At 42.1% G+C, this 17197-nt stretch overlaps 2 protein-coding genes across 8 annotated transcripts in view; one reads left to right on the top strand and one right to left on the bottom strand.

The window, feature by feature from the left end:
• Nucleotides 1-252: 252 nt before the first annotated feature.
• Nucleotides 253-4165, top strand: LOC311019575 (caspase a-like). Of its 6 annotated transcripts, XR_014597818.1 has the most exons (9): nt 253-408; nt 1582-1986; nt 2077-2159; nt 2251-2427; nt 2502-2745; nt 2822-2965; nt 3044-3153; nt 3246-3422; nt 3458-4165. XR_014597818.1 is itself a non-coding variant. In XM_084019107.1 (8 exons), the coding sequence occupies exons 1-8, from the start codon at nt 402-404 to the stop codon at nt 3348-3350; spliced, it is 1275 nt and encodes a 424-aa protein (XP_083875233.1). In that variant the 5' UTR covers nt 253-401; the 3' UTR covers nt 3351-4165. The 6 variants fall into 6 exon arrangements, 5 of the variants coding, with proteins under 5 accessions (XP_083875233.1, XP_083875237.1, XP_083875234.1 ...); XM_084019107.1 differs by having other exon boundaries at nt 3246-4165; XM_084019111.1 differs by having other exon boundaries at nt 3044-3089; nt 3246-4165.
• A 1712-nt stretch (nt 4166-5877) lies between these two features.
• Nucleotides 5878-17197, bottom strand: part of stx1a (syntaxin 1A (brain)) — a 48143-nt gene continuing 36823 nt past the window's right edge. The window contains exons 5-10 of one of the 2 annotated variants that reach the window (XM_084019238.1): nt 16313-16386; nt 16065-16173; nt 9933-10006; nt 9720-9854; nt 7642-7752; nt 5878-6037 (exon numbers count right to left, since the gene is read on the bottom strand). In XM_084019238.1, coding sequence (XP_083875364.1) covers nt 5960-6037; nt 7642-7752; nt 9720-9854; nt 9933-10006; nt 16065-16173; nt 16313-16386 — 581 coding nt within the window. In that variant the 3' untranslated portion in view covers nt 5878-5959. Of the gene's footprint in view, nt 6038-6564; nt 6916-7641; nt 7753-7958; nt 8070-9719; nt 9855-9932; nt 10007-16064; nt 16174-16312; nt 16387-17197 lie in introns of those variants that run through there. The other variant, XM_084019239.1, reaches the window with a different exon arrangement.

Consider the following 17197-nt stretch of genomic DNA (forward strand, 5'->3'; position numbering starts at 1 on the left):
TTAACATCCAAGGTGATGGAGCCAGGTGTGTTGAACGGAGGAAGGCAAACAGATTTGGACCTTGTCATCGTGTTACTGTGTTAACGTGTCGGCCTGCTTTCGTTTGGCTGTTTTACGCTAAAGGACAATTATCATTGGAATATTGAGTATAAAATAAACTGGACATTGGTTTACTGTTGGCTCAGAACACGCGTCCGAAGCAAGTTCGCCCGTTTCCCTCCGTGGCTTATTCAAGCAGGTTACAACGTCACTACACTATCAGACGGCAGAGCCACGCTGCACCTCTGTAGTACTGATAGTAGCAGGAAGCGTCGTCATCGTCTCAGCCAGCAGGCCACGCCTCCTCAGTACACTCTGCTCACTGCACAGTCTAAACTATTCTGTCATAGAAGATTTGAGAAATGTCAGGTAAGAGTTTACCAACTAAATGCACTTTACAATGAAACCTGTTTGGTTTATTCAGGCGATCAGAGAGGAAGCGTGACACTGGAGATGTGTTTATACCGGAGGATGCGGTTAAAATGTTTTATTTACTTCCTTTTTGTTACGAAATGTATCCTGGAAAGAAAAGAAAAGCGTCTCGATCGTCCTGCATTTCCTTGTGTGCTATTGTTACTTTCACTTCGCCCTGTTGACTCCATTCAACATTTACAGAAATGCAGTGAAAGCAATACGTTGGCGGCAAGTTCGTCCTACAAGCTGATTGGAGGATAAAACCTAGTTTAAATGACAACTCTGTTCTTTACATTAAAGTCATTTGAAGTGTTTTGTACTTTACGCGAGTTTATGGAGCTGAGACGTCCAAAGTGCGCAGGTCACACATCCCGTGATGGCTTTTTATGTCTTTATTATTTATTGGACAGGTGTTGTAAACTAGCATTTATGCATTTATGCTAATACACTGTAAACAATGCATCTGGTTCGTCCAATGACATTGTCATGTCCATGTCCAAATAAATAAAATCTACTATGTTACAAAAGTCCACGTTGCAACCACTGATGCTCCGCTATGACGAGTTATCTGAGTCTTCAGCGGATGAAGGTAAGTCAGAAGAGGAGGAAACCACAGCCAACGTGCTAAATAAAGCTCTAGAGCTCTTCGGACAGAGACATGTTAAACAGGGGTACAAACTCATGCTTAAATGCAGTGATGATGGAAAGACTTCCTGTGACTCACTATTGAAATGACTGATCACTGATCAGTTCATCCTTAATGGAGGAGCACTCAATGCTTTAAACATTATTTATCATTATACATGATTTAAACCTTATTAAACTTAGTTTATAGCTAAAGTAAATCAGTTTAATAACCCAGTTGTGCAATGAAAACAACAAATCAGTGTTTCTTCTCCCCAACATGCAGAACAAACAGACTTATAAAACCTCCTCCTCCCTGCCGTCACTGGCCTTTTAAATACCTTGACATGTCTATTATTTCCTGTTTATGCTGTTTGTATTGTCCATTGTGTGTTTTCTGCTGGCTGCAATACAAATCGCCCCCTTGGACGGTCTAAGAGGCATCAATCAACTGTGGCTGTGTGTGCTTTTTTTATATAACATATATTCAATGCACTCTTCTAGCCAAGGAGCTCGCCAGAGTGAGGAAGACGTTTGTGGCGAAGGCGTCCAAAGAACTGATTAAGCAGCTCCTGGACGACCTTTTGGATGATGACGTCTTGAACGATGGCCAGAAAAACTCGATCATTGAGGAGAACAGCAGCACAGCAGACAAGGCCCGCGCTCTGATCGACACGGTGAGGATGAAGGGAGACGCGGCCAGCAGCAGGATGATCACTCACCTTCACGACAGAGATTCAACTCTTCACGCTGAGCTGGGTCTGGCCTCCGGTCTGGCCCCGGGTCAGCCCTCCGGTCTGGCCTCGGGTCAGCCCTCTGCTCTGGCCTCGGGTCAGCCCTCTGCTCTGGCCTCGGGTCAGCCCTCTGCTCTGGCCTCGGGTCAACCCTCAGGTCAGCCTGCGGAGCCGGGTGAGCTGACATATTTCAGTTTTCTCATCTTCCTTCAAACGCCGTTCAAAAGGAGGTTCATGGCTTTGATCAGAACTGTTCTTGTTCCAGCTCCCCTGATGGAGCCGGACTGGTCCGACACGCTCATCAGATCCACCGAGGCATTCTGGAAGGAGAAGCTGAACGATAGTGATGTTAGTCTTTCATTGAAGCCATGTCAAAAGAAAGTTTTCTATTTCTGTACATATTTCCAGACATATCGTCCACGTTTCCTTTTGTTTTCAGACTTACCCTGCAGCCAAAGAGGCCATGCGGAATCGCGTGGCCCTGCTGATCACGAATATCACGTTTACTAATGCGAGTTTAAACAGAAGCGGAGCTGAGAAGGACGAGGAGAACATGCAGAAACTGCTGACAGATCTGGGATACGAGGTGGTGAAACGCACAAACCTCACAGCAAAGGTACCTTTATTAAAACAGGAACACATTTTTAACGTGCTTGGCGATGTAACTGATGATTGTGTGTGTTTTCACAGGCGATCGACGATGCTCTGATTCAGTTCTCTAAACATCCGAAGCTCAAGGAGACAGACAGCGTGGTGGTGGTGATCATGTCTCACGGGAAACTGGGATCCATCCTCGGGGTCGACTGGAGAGAGTCTGGTGACGACAGACCAGACGAGTTCCCCATTGACAACATTTACAAACACTTGGGCTCAGAAAGATGTCCGGCGCTGCTCAACAAACCCAAGATCATCGTGATCCAGGCCTGCAGAGGAGGTGAGGCCGTCGCCCTGCTCTGAGAGAGTCTGCTGGAGTGTTTGTCTGGATTAAAGCTGAGGCTCGTGTGTTTCAGGGGAGAGAGGGTCCGTGCTGGTCAGCGATGGTCTGAGCTCAGCCGTTGTCTGCGACGATGCCGGTGAAGAAAACATCGGGCAGGATGATTTGAGATATGTAAACAGAGAGAAAGACTTCATTTCTCTTCTGTCCTCCACCCCCGGTCAGTTAACAGGACTGCAGAATCCCGTTTCACTCTGAAGCGATGATCATCGATCACCTGTTTGTGTTTTTCCTCCAGATACCGTCTCATACAGACAGAGGGATCGTGGGTCTTTCCTCATCCAGTATGTGGTCGAGGTGTTGAACACTTTTGCACACAGGGCCGACATTGAGGAACTTTTCAGAAAAGTAAAGTAACATCAGTGTGTTCTTACAGTTGTTCTTGTTTTACTCGTCTTAGCTCTGCTTAATTTCATGCTGGGTTTGTTTCCATCACGCAGGTCCAGCGACGCTTTGAAGATTTTTGCATCCAAAACAAAAGACAGATGCCGACCAAAGACAGATGCACTGTGACGAGGCGCTTCTACTTCTTTCCAGGCCTCTGAGGCAGGATTTCCTCTTGGACAAGCCCGCATTTCAAATTATGCTTAAAATTGACCAATGGACAGAGAACAAAGGTGAAAAAAAACTTGCAAAGTGAAAGATTCAAAAGAAGACACCAAAGACAAAAACCTTCAAAATGACACAAAACGGGAGTTTTGTGTCTCTTTTCTTCTTTTTATTTGTCTCGTTGTCTTATAAGCCCTCCATCATAAATGGAATATAAAACATTTATATATTTTTTTAATATATATTATAATTAACAGTGTGTAAGCTTTTGAATGAATTGAACATAGATATTTTTATCAACTTGTATTCCACATGCTTCTTAATCGTGAAACTCAATTTGCCTTCAAACTGTATGAAACCACTTTGATTCTCTGTATACGAACAAGGCAACAATGTTTATTACATATTTTAAACTTCTTAAAAGTTAAACTCCAAACAACACTGACATTAACTCCCACACAGCGGCCTGTATTAATTATCACTACTCTTCTACAAAGTATATATTTTACTGTTGTATTTTAATTACAATAGATTTTCCTAATGGATGAATATTTAAAAAAAGAGGTGGCGTTTAATAAACAGGGACTATAATGCATTATATTTAATATGCAGCATATTAAAGGTCATGTTGTGGCCGATGTGGGTGCTCATACGACTTTCTCACATACTTGCTTTTTATAACTAAGTTTATAGTTATACTTGAGCTCTCAGTGACACGTATGACATTGAATGGACATTGACTTTTGTTCTAGAGTGTTTTCATTTTGATCAGGTTTGGAAACCCAAATAAAAACTTCACTCATCAATATCACGTCTTTGTTTCAGGATACCTTTCTTCAGCACTCCAGATGTTTTGAAAGGGTTTGACTTAAAGGGAAGTGTGTCACCTTTTACATGGATTCCAATCAGTATATGAGTCAATATATATAATATATAGTGATTTCCCTGCAGAACTGCCTTCTTTCTTATCCAGTACTGTTGAACTATTCAGCATCTGCTGCCAACACTGATATTGGTGGCAAAGTTTCAAGCTCTTTGTTATAATCAAACACTCATTGTTATAATTTACTAAATGTTGTGGTGCAACAAAACCACTAAGCACATTATTAAATGATCCCCAATACATTTTATGAAGAACCTATTAGAAAATAATTAAACTGGACTTTGTTTTATGAGTTGAGCTGAGAGCTCATTTAAAGTACAATCACTCAAGTAGGGAACAGGTTTATGGGATCATAAAATGTTTAATCTCAGTAGGTTTGAGAGTAGAAGAGGAAGCACAAGTTCTGTGTGCTGTTGTGAGGAAACGGGAACTTCAGAGTCCGAAGGACATATGCCTTACGAAAAAGGAAGTCAATATGTAAATATGTATATACTGTATATGCATAGAGAGTCACTGGAGGGTAACAAGTTTTCCTCGTCCCACAGTACATCTGTGACTTTGACTTACTTGTTATGACCAGAGTTAAGAGTTAAAACCAGGCTGAATGGCCCTTTAATGGACGTACAGAAACATCCGTGTCTGAATGCATTAATGCAAAACAACACACAAGAATGTGATTTTTCAGACAAACTTTACTTGAAAAACAAAACCAAAACAAACTCAAATCAAACAAACGTCGTCATCACGATACAACACAAAGGCAACAAGTTGAGTAGGCAACGCGGCAACATGGTTGCACTCTGTGCATGTCTGATGTGATGTGTTTATAAAAAAGACATGAAACAACGAGGCCAGGATCCTCATCCTCAACCAGACTCCATTATAACAGCGTATTTGAACATACCGGCAGTGTTAGAGAGCTCTATATCTGTTTACACGTCATACAAAACAAAGACACAGGTGGCTAATAACAAGCACTCGCCCCACGACTCACACTCAGCACGCTCCATGATGCAGCTACAAATGAACACACACACATATAACCTCTCCCATGGTCACACTCCACGCAGAGCAACGCTTGGAAATGCTGCACAACTGGTAAGGCCGGATGAAGTCAAGTACAGTAGCATAGAGATGACGTTTAAAGATTTGGCAGTGTGATGAATCTACGAGCTAAATACCGAACATGTCTTCTTTTCCCTTTGCAATAGAAAAAACAAAACACCAAGTTACAGAGAACTAAATCATGCAGGGCTTTGGAAGGGAGGTAGAGGACATCTCAAGAGAGAATGGTGAATAAAAAGAAATGATAAGAAAGTAAACGGAAATTAAACAGAGGTCTATAACGTGGCTTTGAAAAAACACTGCAGATCAATAACCACAAACTAGACATTACAACTGAATATGTGTCATATTTGGAAGTGGGAATGTATTAGTACAGCGTTACATATCATTTTACTAACTTTTTTTTTCCATTCAAGATTTCACTTTTGGAAACGTTGACAACATTCAACACTCAGGGAAACAGTTTGCAGCACCACACGTTTACAAAGTAGCAACTCATGCGGAAACACCTCCGGCCCTGCAGCGAGGAACGCACCTCACGCTCAACACGTCATAGGTTGCATTCATGACAACAGGAAATCTGTGTGTGTGTGTGTGTGTGTGTGTGTGTGTGTGTGTGTGTGTGTGTGTGTGTGTGTGTGTGACTGTAGTCGAGGTTCAGGCCAACGTTCCCCCAACAATGGAAGCAATGACAATTCCCAGAACCACACAGCATATAATAATCATGATTTTCTTCTGTAAAGTGTTATCAATAACAGAGAGACCGTCATCCATGGCAGCAAACGGGGAGCAGAGAGAAACATGTTAGAGATACCACTTGTAATTCACTTTAACATACATGCATACGTTATTTAAATAATCAGAACTAAATGCAGTTTAGCCAAAAAGCAGGAGATCGAATGCAGTTTGGAGAAACTTGGTTTTTAATGTGTCTGTTGTTGGAGTGTGATTGTGGTTAAGAAGCATTTCCACTTTCAACTAAATATGAATAATAAATATTGTTTTCCTGCATTTTGTTTACATTGTTAAACAACAAACAAACGGGAATCATATTTAAAGCCACTGTGTGTAGAACATGGGAATCCTCATTTTTGGTGCCACCTGCTGGCACTAAACAGAATAACGTGGCAAACAGCGATGCAGGGCGTTACCTCCATGTTTCATCTTTCAGTAAGAGTCCACACAGTGACCTTAAAGCAAGCTTAAATTGTAAAACATGTCGGGAGAGGATGCATTGTTTTCATGTTCTTTTCATGTTTTTCCACGAACATGCAAAGCTTTTGGCAGACATGCACACAAAAACTGACTGTTTAGATAATAAATTGTATTAAAACATATTTATGTAAAAGTTCATGTAAAGTATTTGAGTGCACTGAGACATATTAGACTGCCTTCAGGGCAGTAATGTCGGCCTGCTTCCTACTTCACCAGCAGTTATTGATTGAACAATACAGAGCCCACTATACAGCACATTCAAACATGACCCTGAGTGCAAGGCATCACTTCCTGCCCGCTCCGTCGGGAGTCTAAGGGTCCTAACTGAGTCCAATTGCCAGGGAAATAATGAGGACGGTCAGACATGCTGCAATACAACCTCCTATCAGGATCACCTTCTGGGTGTGGGAGAGGGGGGGAGAAACAGGGAGGACAGATGTCAGATCATGATTCAGTGGGTGTAGACGGAGAAAGAAAGAAAGAAAGAAAGAAAGAAAGAAAGAAAGAAAGAAAGAAAGAAGGCTCTGGTAGTAGATTGGGCTCATGCGATGAATGAAAGTCCTCCATCTTTGAGTGCCATTACAGATATTAGCCCAGAGGGGGCAGAGTTGTTCCACTGTGGTTCAGGTTGTTGACTAAAGGAATGAAGGTAACTGAGTAACTAACCCTCTTTATGAACTGCGGACCGATTGTTCCCACATTGTTTTGTTGGCTCTACCTCTACAGCCCGGTTGGTTGAGCTCAAGAACGCCTTCATCGAACCAAATGTGTGGATGCTATTTAACGCTAGTCATTATTTTAAAGTGGAAGTGGTTCCAAAACATGGTGATCCTGGATGCTCCATGATGCTTATGGCTTTGGCTTTTAACAATGTTATGGATGTATTCATTGTTGGCTCCTCTGCCTGCTGATGCTACTTACCAGATATCTCAAACAGCAGGTCGTGTTCAGGCTGCTTGTTTATTTTATCTTATTTTTTAATACCCCGGGTTAGAAATCACTGCTGTATTATATAAATACACTCACGACACACATGCGACAGTCACACACTTAATAAACATGCTTATATCACTTTCTCCTGCATGTTTGTGCACATGCATTATTTCCATTGTACAGCGACTCACCCTCCGGGCTTTACTCTGGTATTTAACCGCCTTCTTGGTGTCTGACACTGCCCTCTCCACATAGTCTACCGAGTGCTCCACATTGTACTCTATGCGGTCTATCATCTCCCCCTAGGAGAGGTGAGGTACAGAGGAGGACATGCAGACAGGCAGAAGAAAGAGGGAGCCGGATGTGGAGGCAGGAGGAGGAGGTGGAGATGGAGAGGAGGCGAGGGAAAGAGCAGGAACAATGAGAATGAGAAGCAGAGAGGGAGAAAAGAAGGGGGAAAAGAGGAAATAGTGAGTCATTTGTTAAGTGTGGGCAAATTGCATCTCACCCGCTTGCTGGTCTTTTTGAACTTTTTGCATTTTGGGAGGTTGTCCTTTGCCTGCTCCACATAGTCATGGGCGCCCAGCACACTTCGCTCTATGTTGTTCACCAATTCACCCTGAACAAAGAGCAAGAGACACAAGTTCACACTCAGCACCATCTTTAACCACATCAACAATTCATGCATGGTTTTGCATGCATTTGGTTTAAATAATAACTAGTTTCATACTTATTTTACAAGCAACTTAGATCACGGGAAAGGCTTTTTAACAAAAGATACTAATTGCTCTTTTCTCTTCCTCTCTTTATTCATGTCCCTATCCATGTGTTCTTACAGACACATCCAGTTATTAAAGCAGCAGAAATCATTCACTATGTTTTAATCAGTATTAATATTGCACATTTATAGACCAAGGATTGCTTATGAAAAAAAAATACAGATTCAACCCTTTTGCATTAAAGTGAACATTAAGGTGAACTATTGCTGATTTCCATGCATCTACAGTAACAATGATTTAAGTATTTTAAAAATAGGAATCACAGGTCAATTACCTTTCTGTGTGCGAAGGGGAGCCCTGCTCTCTGTTCTCAAGAGCTTAAAGTCATTGTGGTGGCGACAGTGAAGAGAAATAAGAGGGAAAAGAGAGTGCAAAGCTGAGAAAAATTAACAGACAGACAGAAGTATAATTTTGGAGGATGTGGCTCTGCATTGATAAAGGAAGGGTTAGTTAAATGAGTTATTTACATTAAGACCATTCATATGCCTGACAAGAGAATAAACACGCACGCACAGCACCAGTGAATTATTAAACCCCTCCTACATTAAAATGATGCCTGCTATTGCGTTGCGCTATAATTCCTATCACTTGCATGCATAGTTTACTCTCATATGTATGATTCAACATATTTTCTTATGACCATTTCTTTTGCATAATCCAGAGTATTTCTGACGAGGGGAGCTCTGTGGGGGTTCAACCCACCCACTCATGCAGGCTCATATCCTACAGATTTACCTGCAGCTTAGCAGCTCAATGAGAAGAGCACAACTCTGCAGATACAGTATGGGAACGTGTTCGCTGCACCACGACAGCAGCTCGGCACAACGTCCGCCACAGACTCAGATGTCTACCACCAGGAACTGGAACGTTCTCAACAGTATAAAAATAAGGTCTGTTTATCATTTAAAGCTCTTACAAAACAGCAAGTTAATGAACGCTGTTTTATTGCCAACTTTTCCTTCCTGTTCATGAACGCAGCATGATAATTATTCATTAAAAATAGTCTACTGGCAGAAATCTCAAATACAGATTGTGACCAAATTCCAATCAACCTGATCCTTGAGCCAATAAGTATCTGTGCCCCAGATTCGGTCTGAATGTACTGAGATATTGTGCAAACACACAAGCAGATGGAGCTGAAAACACGACCTCCTTCCAACTCTGCTCTAATTCACCACACAACTTGCATGTGAATTGAAAGACCGCCGGTCGCCGTTTGTCTGAAGTGGAGTTATTTTCATGAAGCAGCTGCTGCAGCAGGATAGCTGGTTAATGATCCTATCTCTGTGAACACAGCGTGCTGCTGAACTTAGCGTTAGCCAGGCCACGCTTTCAAACCACTGACAGGAAGAGCTCAATCTGTATTGTAACTCTTCTTTAAACTGTCCGTGTTGACACACGGGTTGCCGATTTATGAATGTTTGTTTTCACATCATTTATCTGAGGCCGAGGCACACAGCTGTCAGTGCTGAGAGAGGGCCGAGGTTCACCTGGCTCTCCACCAGCATGGCCATGTCCATGAACATGTCGTGCAGCTCCCGGATGCTGTTCTCCAGCTTGATGATCTCAGTGTGCCGCGTCTCGATTTCGTTCATAGCTTGCTCGGTGATGTTGTCCATGATGATCTAAGATGATGCAACAGATGGAAAGAGTTCAGGCAGGAATCAGATGAAGAAAATCAAACGTTTGTTTGTATGGCTTACCCCCGAGGTGAAGATGGCCGGGTTGTCGCTCTCCAACATGCTCTCCAGTTCCTCGTTTGTTGTGTTTCTCCCAGCTGAAAGGACAAACACACAATCATCCACATGTAAGACCAGAGCTAAGAAGTGTAGATGCCTTTCAGTTAAAAGGCTCTCCATGGATGAAGACACATTAGGAAAGACTCATAAAACCGATAATAGCACCCCCAGCATATGACGCCCCCCCTCTCCTTCATGTCTGAGGATTAATTAAAACAAGAGACGTGTGCCTCCCGTTTCCACATGCTAATATCCTGTCTATCCATCTGTCTCTCCAACATAACCTGCATGTTACATTCTTTACTCTCTGAACAGTGGATGTGAGGTACAATCCTCCGTTAAAGGGAGTTTTTCCTTGTCCTTGTTCCTTGTTTCCTTCATAATTTGAGGTCAAATGTACAGCTAAGTGTTAAAGTAGACGTAGTAGCTAATTGCTAATTGTGCTTCTCCCGAGACACATATTTACAATCTTTTATTTGTAAAGGATTATAGACAAAACTGTTTATTACTCCTGTGTTCTCACATTTGTCCTACACTACCTTTTCCATCCCATCCAAGTGTCATTGACCTTTAAAACAGTTACAAGACTTATCAATGGCTATTTGGCATATTTTGTGTTCTGTGTCCAAGTCTGTGTTTCTCCAGTTTAGAAAACCTGCTGTAAGTGTGTTATTCCCATGAAAAAGGCTTGTCCAACATAAACAGGTCAAATCCACTTGTAATGCTCGGGTGTGAGTTTAAAAGAGTCACTTATTCAACATCTGATTAAGTTTGCCTCCACACTCCATGCCGCCTTCCACAAACTTCTATCTCTCCATCTACTGACTCTGTGTGGACCACAGCGGCACCTCATGCATTTAGCTTCCCAGAGAGAGTTGACCTACTTCATAAACATACACCTCTTTGCTACACCTACAAATATTCTGGTGTATGAGCGCCGGCTTCACCTGCTGAGCGGCTTTGGACTCCATTTCTGCCCCACTGTTAGTCTCCAAACCTTCCTTTGTACATGAATTCCTCTGTGGAGCTAAATCTCATGTAAAACAATGTATAGAATGATACAAAAATGATCTCTCTCAAGCATCATCATGTGTGGTCGTGTCTGTATCTGCAGAGACGCTGCCTTTATTTCCTCTTTTGTCATTATTTTTCTGTGCTCTAGTCGTCTTTGGGCACCACATTGGAGTTCCCCACATACATTATCTGGTGTACAATATGAGTTAACCAAGAAGCAATAAAAGTAATCTGCAAGTTACAAGTTGAAGGCGTTTTAATAAGATGAGAGAGAAAGCTAATATCGTAAAAACTCACCAGCGCAACTACATGAAGTTCAACCCGACACAAATCATTTAAATTAAAGTTCTTAGCTGAATATACTGTTCAGGAACACCACGGAGTAAACTGTAAATCACTGATGACACTGACAACAGTGTGTGTGTGTGTGTGTGTGTGTGTGTGTGTGTGTGTGTGTGTGATTGAACTAAAAGGAAAATAATTAACAACAGTTGGCTTGACAGAAGGCCTCCCAAGGTTGAACAAAGACAGGGAGGAGAAGATAATGGGGAGATATTGACAACATGACGAGTAACGAACATAAGCACGTTCATGGTTTATGATACAGCGACGTCTCCACGTGCACAGACCGGCAGACCGATGGACACGTTATCTTGCAGGTCCATCACAGGCTGAATAATCCTCCAGTTCCAGCAGGAACGTCATGTTGATGGTGGAATTATACCGGGACTAAGTTTCTGTTATTCACTTTCACTGCTCCTCCTCTGTTCTGCTCGGGCAAACTCCAATAAGAGAAAACACCAGGAACGTCTCCGGGAGCTTCTCTGGTCTCAAGTTAATCTGCTCACCAGATTGCCTTCACGATCCCAAGAGAACTACAGAAACCCGTAAGTGCACGAATCACAGCCATTTTCAGTAAGAAATTAAGAAATGAGTATTCTTACATAAGAATTAGTCGACAAAATAATGATTTTACTCAGGATTATTTTTGCTTTACTTAGCATCTGATTGAGGTATTTGTACTTTACTTGAGTATTTCCACTTTTGCTGCTTCACACTTCTACTCGACTACAAATCAAGGGGACATTTTTATACTTTTTACTCCACATATCTCACAGTCATAGTTACCCGTTATTTTGCAGACTATGATGAAAATAATATAACAATGCATGTGCACAGATCCCTCTTGCATAAATATATTTATCAGTGATAATACATTTAAGGGAATAATGGTGTGATGGCAGGATAAAACAAAATAAAATGGCAAAAGCTAAAAATATAACATTAGTGTTGTATTTAATGAATTTATTGTGCAGGTGAAGCAAGTCTTTCCAACACACATTTCAGCTTGCCAAAGAAGAAGAGACACACGTGTAATTAATAACATAATTAATGGCTGCATTCCAGCTTGGTACAGATGGTGGTCGCCCCCTGGAGAAGCAGACAGGAGCACCAGTAAGAATCCCAACATGCGTTAGTGTCACGGTCTCAGAGCAGCAGGGGATGGACCCAAACACAGAAACGCATCACGAGGCAGCAATGCAATGAACTAGAAGAAAAAGCAGGACACGGACTGGAACAAAACTCCAAACAGAAACGAGGACAGATAACAAAGGAACTGGGCTGGTATTGATCGATGAATGGAACAGGTGAGAAAACCGGTGAAACGAATCAGAGCTGGCCGACGATCAACAAAGGTGGGAAAACACACAAAAGGCAAAGCAGGAAACACTTGACAGAAATGAATAACATGAAACAAGGAAAAACATGACAAAAATAAGACAAAACCAAGAAGACAAAAACCACTAGATACAGATCTTCTTGTCCTCTCTTCACATATAAATGTCTCATGCTAAGTCCTGCAAACCCATGCTCATCTGGATAAAATGCAAAGTCCTGCAGGAACACATCTTTTTTGCTTCTGATTATATATTTTTGCAGTCTTTTCCATATCTGTAGGTTATGGAAAAGAGGTCCAGTATGGGACGAACCAATTTAGCCCAATATAGGGGACATAGTGATATCTCCTCAGGGAAATCCACTTTATATCTATATTATTTTGAGAGATATGTTTATTCGCAGGCTAGCCAGCTAAGCTAAACCAACTGCAGCTTCAGATTAATTTACAGATATATTCTCATCTAACTCGTGGTACTTTTTAACCTACAACGAACGGACCTACACATCCAGCTTTCTCAGATAACACATCTACTGTTTCTCTCTGGACCTCCGACTCTCTTTCTGGACGCAACTACAAAACCTCCATTCATGACCTAATCAGTGTTTGTGAGCATGCATTGTGTTTGTATGCGTGATGAAGGTCAGAGCCGGTCGGTGGATGGTGTGTGATGATGTTGGCAGTCAGAGCCAATGATTGCCTTCATGAACAGAATACAGATGAAGCTGCTCTCTAACATTCACTGGTGCATGGACGTGTGTCCGCGTGCATTTCAGGGTGCAATTTAACATAACCTGAGCCTACTGCGTCTAATCCAAACTTCATATCCATATTAAAGCAATGAATTTCATTTAGTTGTGGTTAAGTGTTTTCATTACCAGAAGAACCTCATGTTCGACAATGACATTTTGCGGGTTGACAGATGAGAGGACACAAAGAGGAGTGAGAGACCGCATGACTGTGATATATTCCCTATTCTCCCGGCCTTTCTGATAATAAATAATATCTCTATCATTAAGACAAAATTACAACATTAAAGAGGGTCACAGTTAGAGTTAACGGGTGCAGGCAAGTGACAGAGTCTTTGTGAAGAAGAAAAAAACAAAGGCACTCTGGTGCTACCCTACCCTATTTATCTCACTACACACACACACACACACACACACACACACACACACACACACACTCCACATTGCCTTTTTTTAAAGCCCTGACAGGCTTCGAGGGAGGCTCTTATTTGTTACCATGGAGACCCAAATCCTGTGAAGCCTAATATGAAGCCAAGAAGTCTCACTTCATCCGAAGCATTTATGGGCTATTAAATCATTCATACTAGGTTGCTTCCAGTAACAGTATTATTTCCATTGTTATGTAACACAAATGAAGTGAGACCCCCAAGGAACTGAGTGAAAATGCGAACCACACAAATCTTCATGCACGCAGAGCCAAAGAGGCAAGAGTTTGATTTTTATGGCTCTGTGGCTGCAATTTCACCTCTAAAGGAATGAGAAAAGACGTACTGCTTATCTGCACTCATATAGGTCAATCTGTTAGAAATAGAGGACGCATGTCAACATGTGTGTCTCCCCGGCGTTGTGAGAGCATCTCTCCCCGCCAGGGAGCGTCTGCAGGGCAAATACAACAGCGATCATGTATGAGAGAATGCCAGTCCACCCTGCTGGACCTACCTGTCTGCTTATGGAGGCAAATACGTGTGTGATGTTCTCAATCATTACTGAAGATCAATGCTTCAGAAGTGCTTCAATCATATTTGGAAATACTGCTGTTAAACTCTAATGAGTCCATATTTTGGGTGATAGTGGTTTGCTTGATTGCTTTTAATTGATTTAGATAAGATTGATAGAACCGTTGAATCTGTTTGTTAAATATGAAGCTGAAGATCCTCACTAATTAACATGTGGTTTTAAGGGCATTGTGTTGTGTGCTGGAGTTTGCATGGAGCAGTAACCTCGGCTCCATTGGTTGCCTGTTAACCACAACATGACAGTTTTACACTTTGGTTTGCGGATGGATCAAACAACAACGTGTTCATTTGTGAGCTTTAAATAAGCTGGTAGGCTGATTATGGTGTATTTGGACCGAGACAGGCTAGCTGCTTCTCTCTATTTACAGTCTTTATGCTAAGCTAAGCTAACCCTCCTCTCGCTCCGGTTTCATAATAACAGTATCAATGAGAGAGAATATTCATACAGTATATTCTGCACTGCACTGTTGGCCATGCAAACGGGTCATACAATACTATTGTCTGGATCATTACAAGTTTACAGTACGTCACCGGGCTGTGATCTTTTTATCTGTATCCAGAAGCAAACTGGAAAGCAGTGAAGCAGCAGAGGAAACGTCGATACTCTTGCCAGACCAGACCAGTGTCCCTCTGTGTGTGACACACTCGTATTGATTCACACACAAACAAGTCAAAGGGGTTGGCACAACAGAAACAGAGCTCTCTTGTCATACAAGCCTAAAGGAATTAAGTCGTGTTCGATCAAAAGAAAGACGTCATCGGGAGGGAAAGCTTTCCTGGAGAACCATCATATCTCTGACAGGAACAGACCTGCTGCATGCGTCTCACAGGTGTGAACAGGTGTGTAGAGCTCTCCTCTGCTAACGCCACCAAATGCACGTGTGTGCTTTGTGTATAAGGTGACTGTACTGCCCTGACTGTTAGGGGCAGCTGGCGCGCTGCAGCCTGCCAGCATGCCGTGGCAGAGTCTGGTCCAGGAGCCCTGCAGCCTGCAGCTAATACCTGTCAAAGAATATTACGCATACAGCGTGACAGGAGTGTGAGGAGCTCGGTGCCGGGCAGCAGCAACCTGGCAAGTATACGGCGTAGGTGTTGGTGATGTATGTGTTTTGGAAAGTGGTTGTAGTGTGAGAGTGGTTGTTTTTGTACACTACAGCAGGCAAATAAAAAGAAATGAAATACTAAATAAAAAATACTATAAGGGGATCATATATATATATATATATTTATATATATATATATATATAAATATATCTGGTAGATCTTTACGTCACATCGTCACACTTTCGTAAGACATAGTGATGAAAGAAATGACACTTCCCAAAGTGACAGATTATGTATTTTTAGCCTACATCAACATCAAGCTGATAATAAGGGGAAATGACGATGAAGGGGGTGGAGCTTCAGCCAAAGATAAAGACAGTGAAATATGACCCTTTTCTGTCTCATATTTACAGTTTTGACAAATGAGTAAAGAATTCATGAACAGCTGTTTTCGACAGAAACAATCGAAGCTGATCAAAGATGTCGCCCAGTTTACAGCGACTCTCGCATGGAAGGTGTGTAATACTATATAATTAGCTCATGAATCTCTAATGCACAAGTGTGATGGGAGCTTTAGTCCTCCAGCTCTACTCACTGATCTCCAGCTGTCTCTGAATGCGTCCCTTGCAGCGCTCCCTGTAGTCCGACTGAGTGGTGTTGTACTCTGACATCACCTCCACAAACTTGCGGGACAGCGTGGAGTGCTGGAGACACGGCGAGGAACAACGGCAGGAGAGCCGACTCAATCAGTCATTTCATTGGATAATCGGCCAACAAGGCAGAGGAAATAAGAATGACACTTTTATAAAACATTCAGCTCGTTCTTAGTGAAGTGAACTGTACCTGTGTCTTGCGTATCCTCAGGTCAGCTGATGACTTGTTCTGGCTTTCTTCGTGCTCAATGCTTTGCTGGATACCTGAAAAGATAAACAAAATGCAAATACATCCAATTACAGGGTGAGGATGGCGTGACTTAGCCTCTCTATTATCTTCTAGCTCTCTGTACTGAAGTTGTACTTTGATTGATGAGAAAGTTCAGTGAAATCAGTAAATACAAAAAGGTGTATAATATACATAATAGTAGTGATGTGTAATTAAATGTACAAGCAAAGCAGAACAGGTGGGAGGGAGCCAGACACATGACAATAAGAAGATTAAAAACACACAGAATTCTAACACAAGACATTTAAATATCAGAGGTCAGCGACACATCCGTTCTGCCTGCACACATCTGTAACATTCGACAGTTTGTGTGAACAAAACTGGTGTGTGCTCAAGTATATGAATCACAGCCAACACCTCTGTGGAGCGTGCCACTAATCAGTCTGCCCACTGCAGCACAGACTCTACCAGTGTAAACTGAGTTTGTCTGTTTGCTGACAAACGCTACGCCGTTCACGTCTCTTCATTTCCTCCGTGTCAGCCTCTCTCCTCCCCGAGAACGCAGCCGGCTGTCAACTCCCATAAAAGACAAACTGCTGCATGCACTGATTTATGGATTTTCTTGATTAAACTGTCTTTCCTTTGGTCTGTGAAATGTCAGACAAATAGTGAAAAAAAAGTTTCCATGATTGTCCCACAAACAGTCTCAAAAGATATTCATCTCATTCTAATGTGAGACAAGGGAAAAAAACAAATCCTGAACTGGACAAACGATTAAATGATTCTAGTAAAACATTTATTGGCAGAGGTAGAAAGTAAACATTCATTCAAAAACAGTTCTCAAGT

Source organism: Eutrigla gurnardus (genome assembly GCF_963514095.1).
Source record: "Eutrigla gurnardus genome assembly, chromosome: 10".
Taxonomy (NCBI): domain Eukaryota; kingdom Metazoa; phylum Chordata; class Actinopteri; order Perciformes; family Triglidae; genus Eutrigla; species Eutrigla gurnardus.

Coding starts and splice junctions, on each gene's coding strand:
- LOC311019575 (XM_084019107.1), top strand. Junction 2,746..2,821: donor GATCCAGGCCTGCAGAGGAG/GTGAGGCCGTCG, acceptor CGTGTGTTTCAG/GGGAGAGAGGGTCCGTGCTG. Junction 3,154..3,245: donor TTGAGGAACTTTTCAGAAAA/GTAAAGTAACAT, acceptor TCCATCACGCAG/GTCCAGCGACGCTTTGAAGA.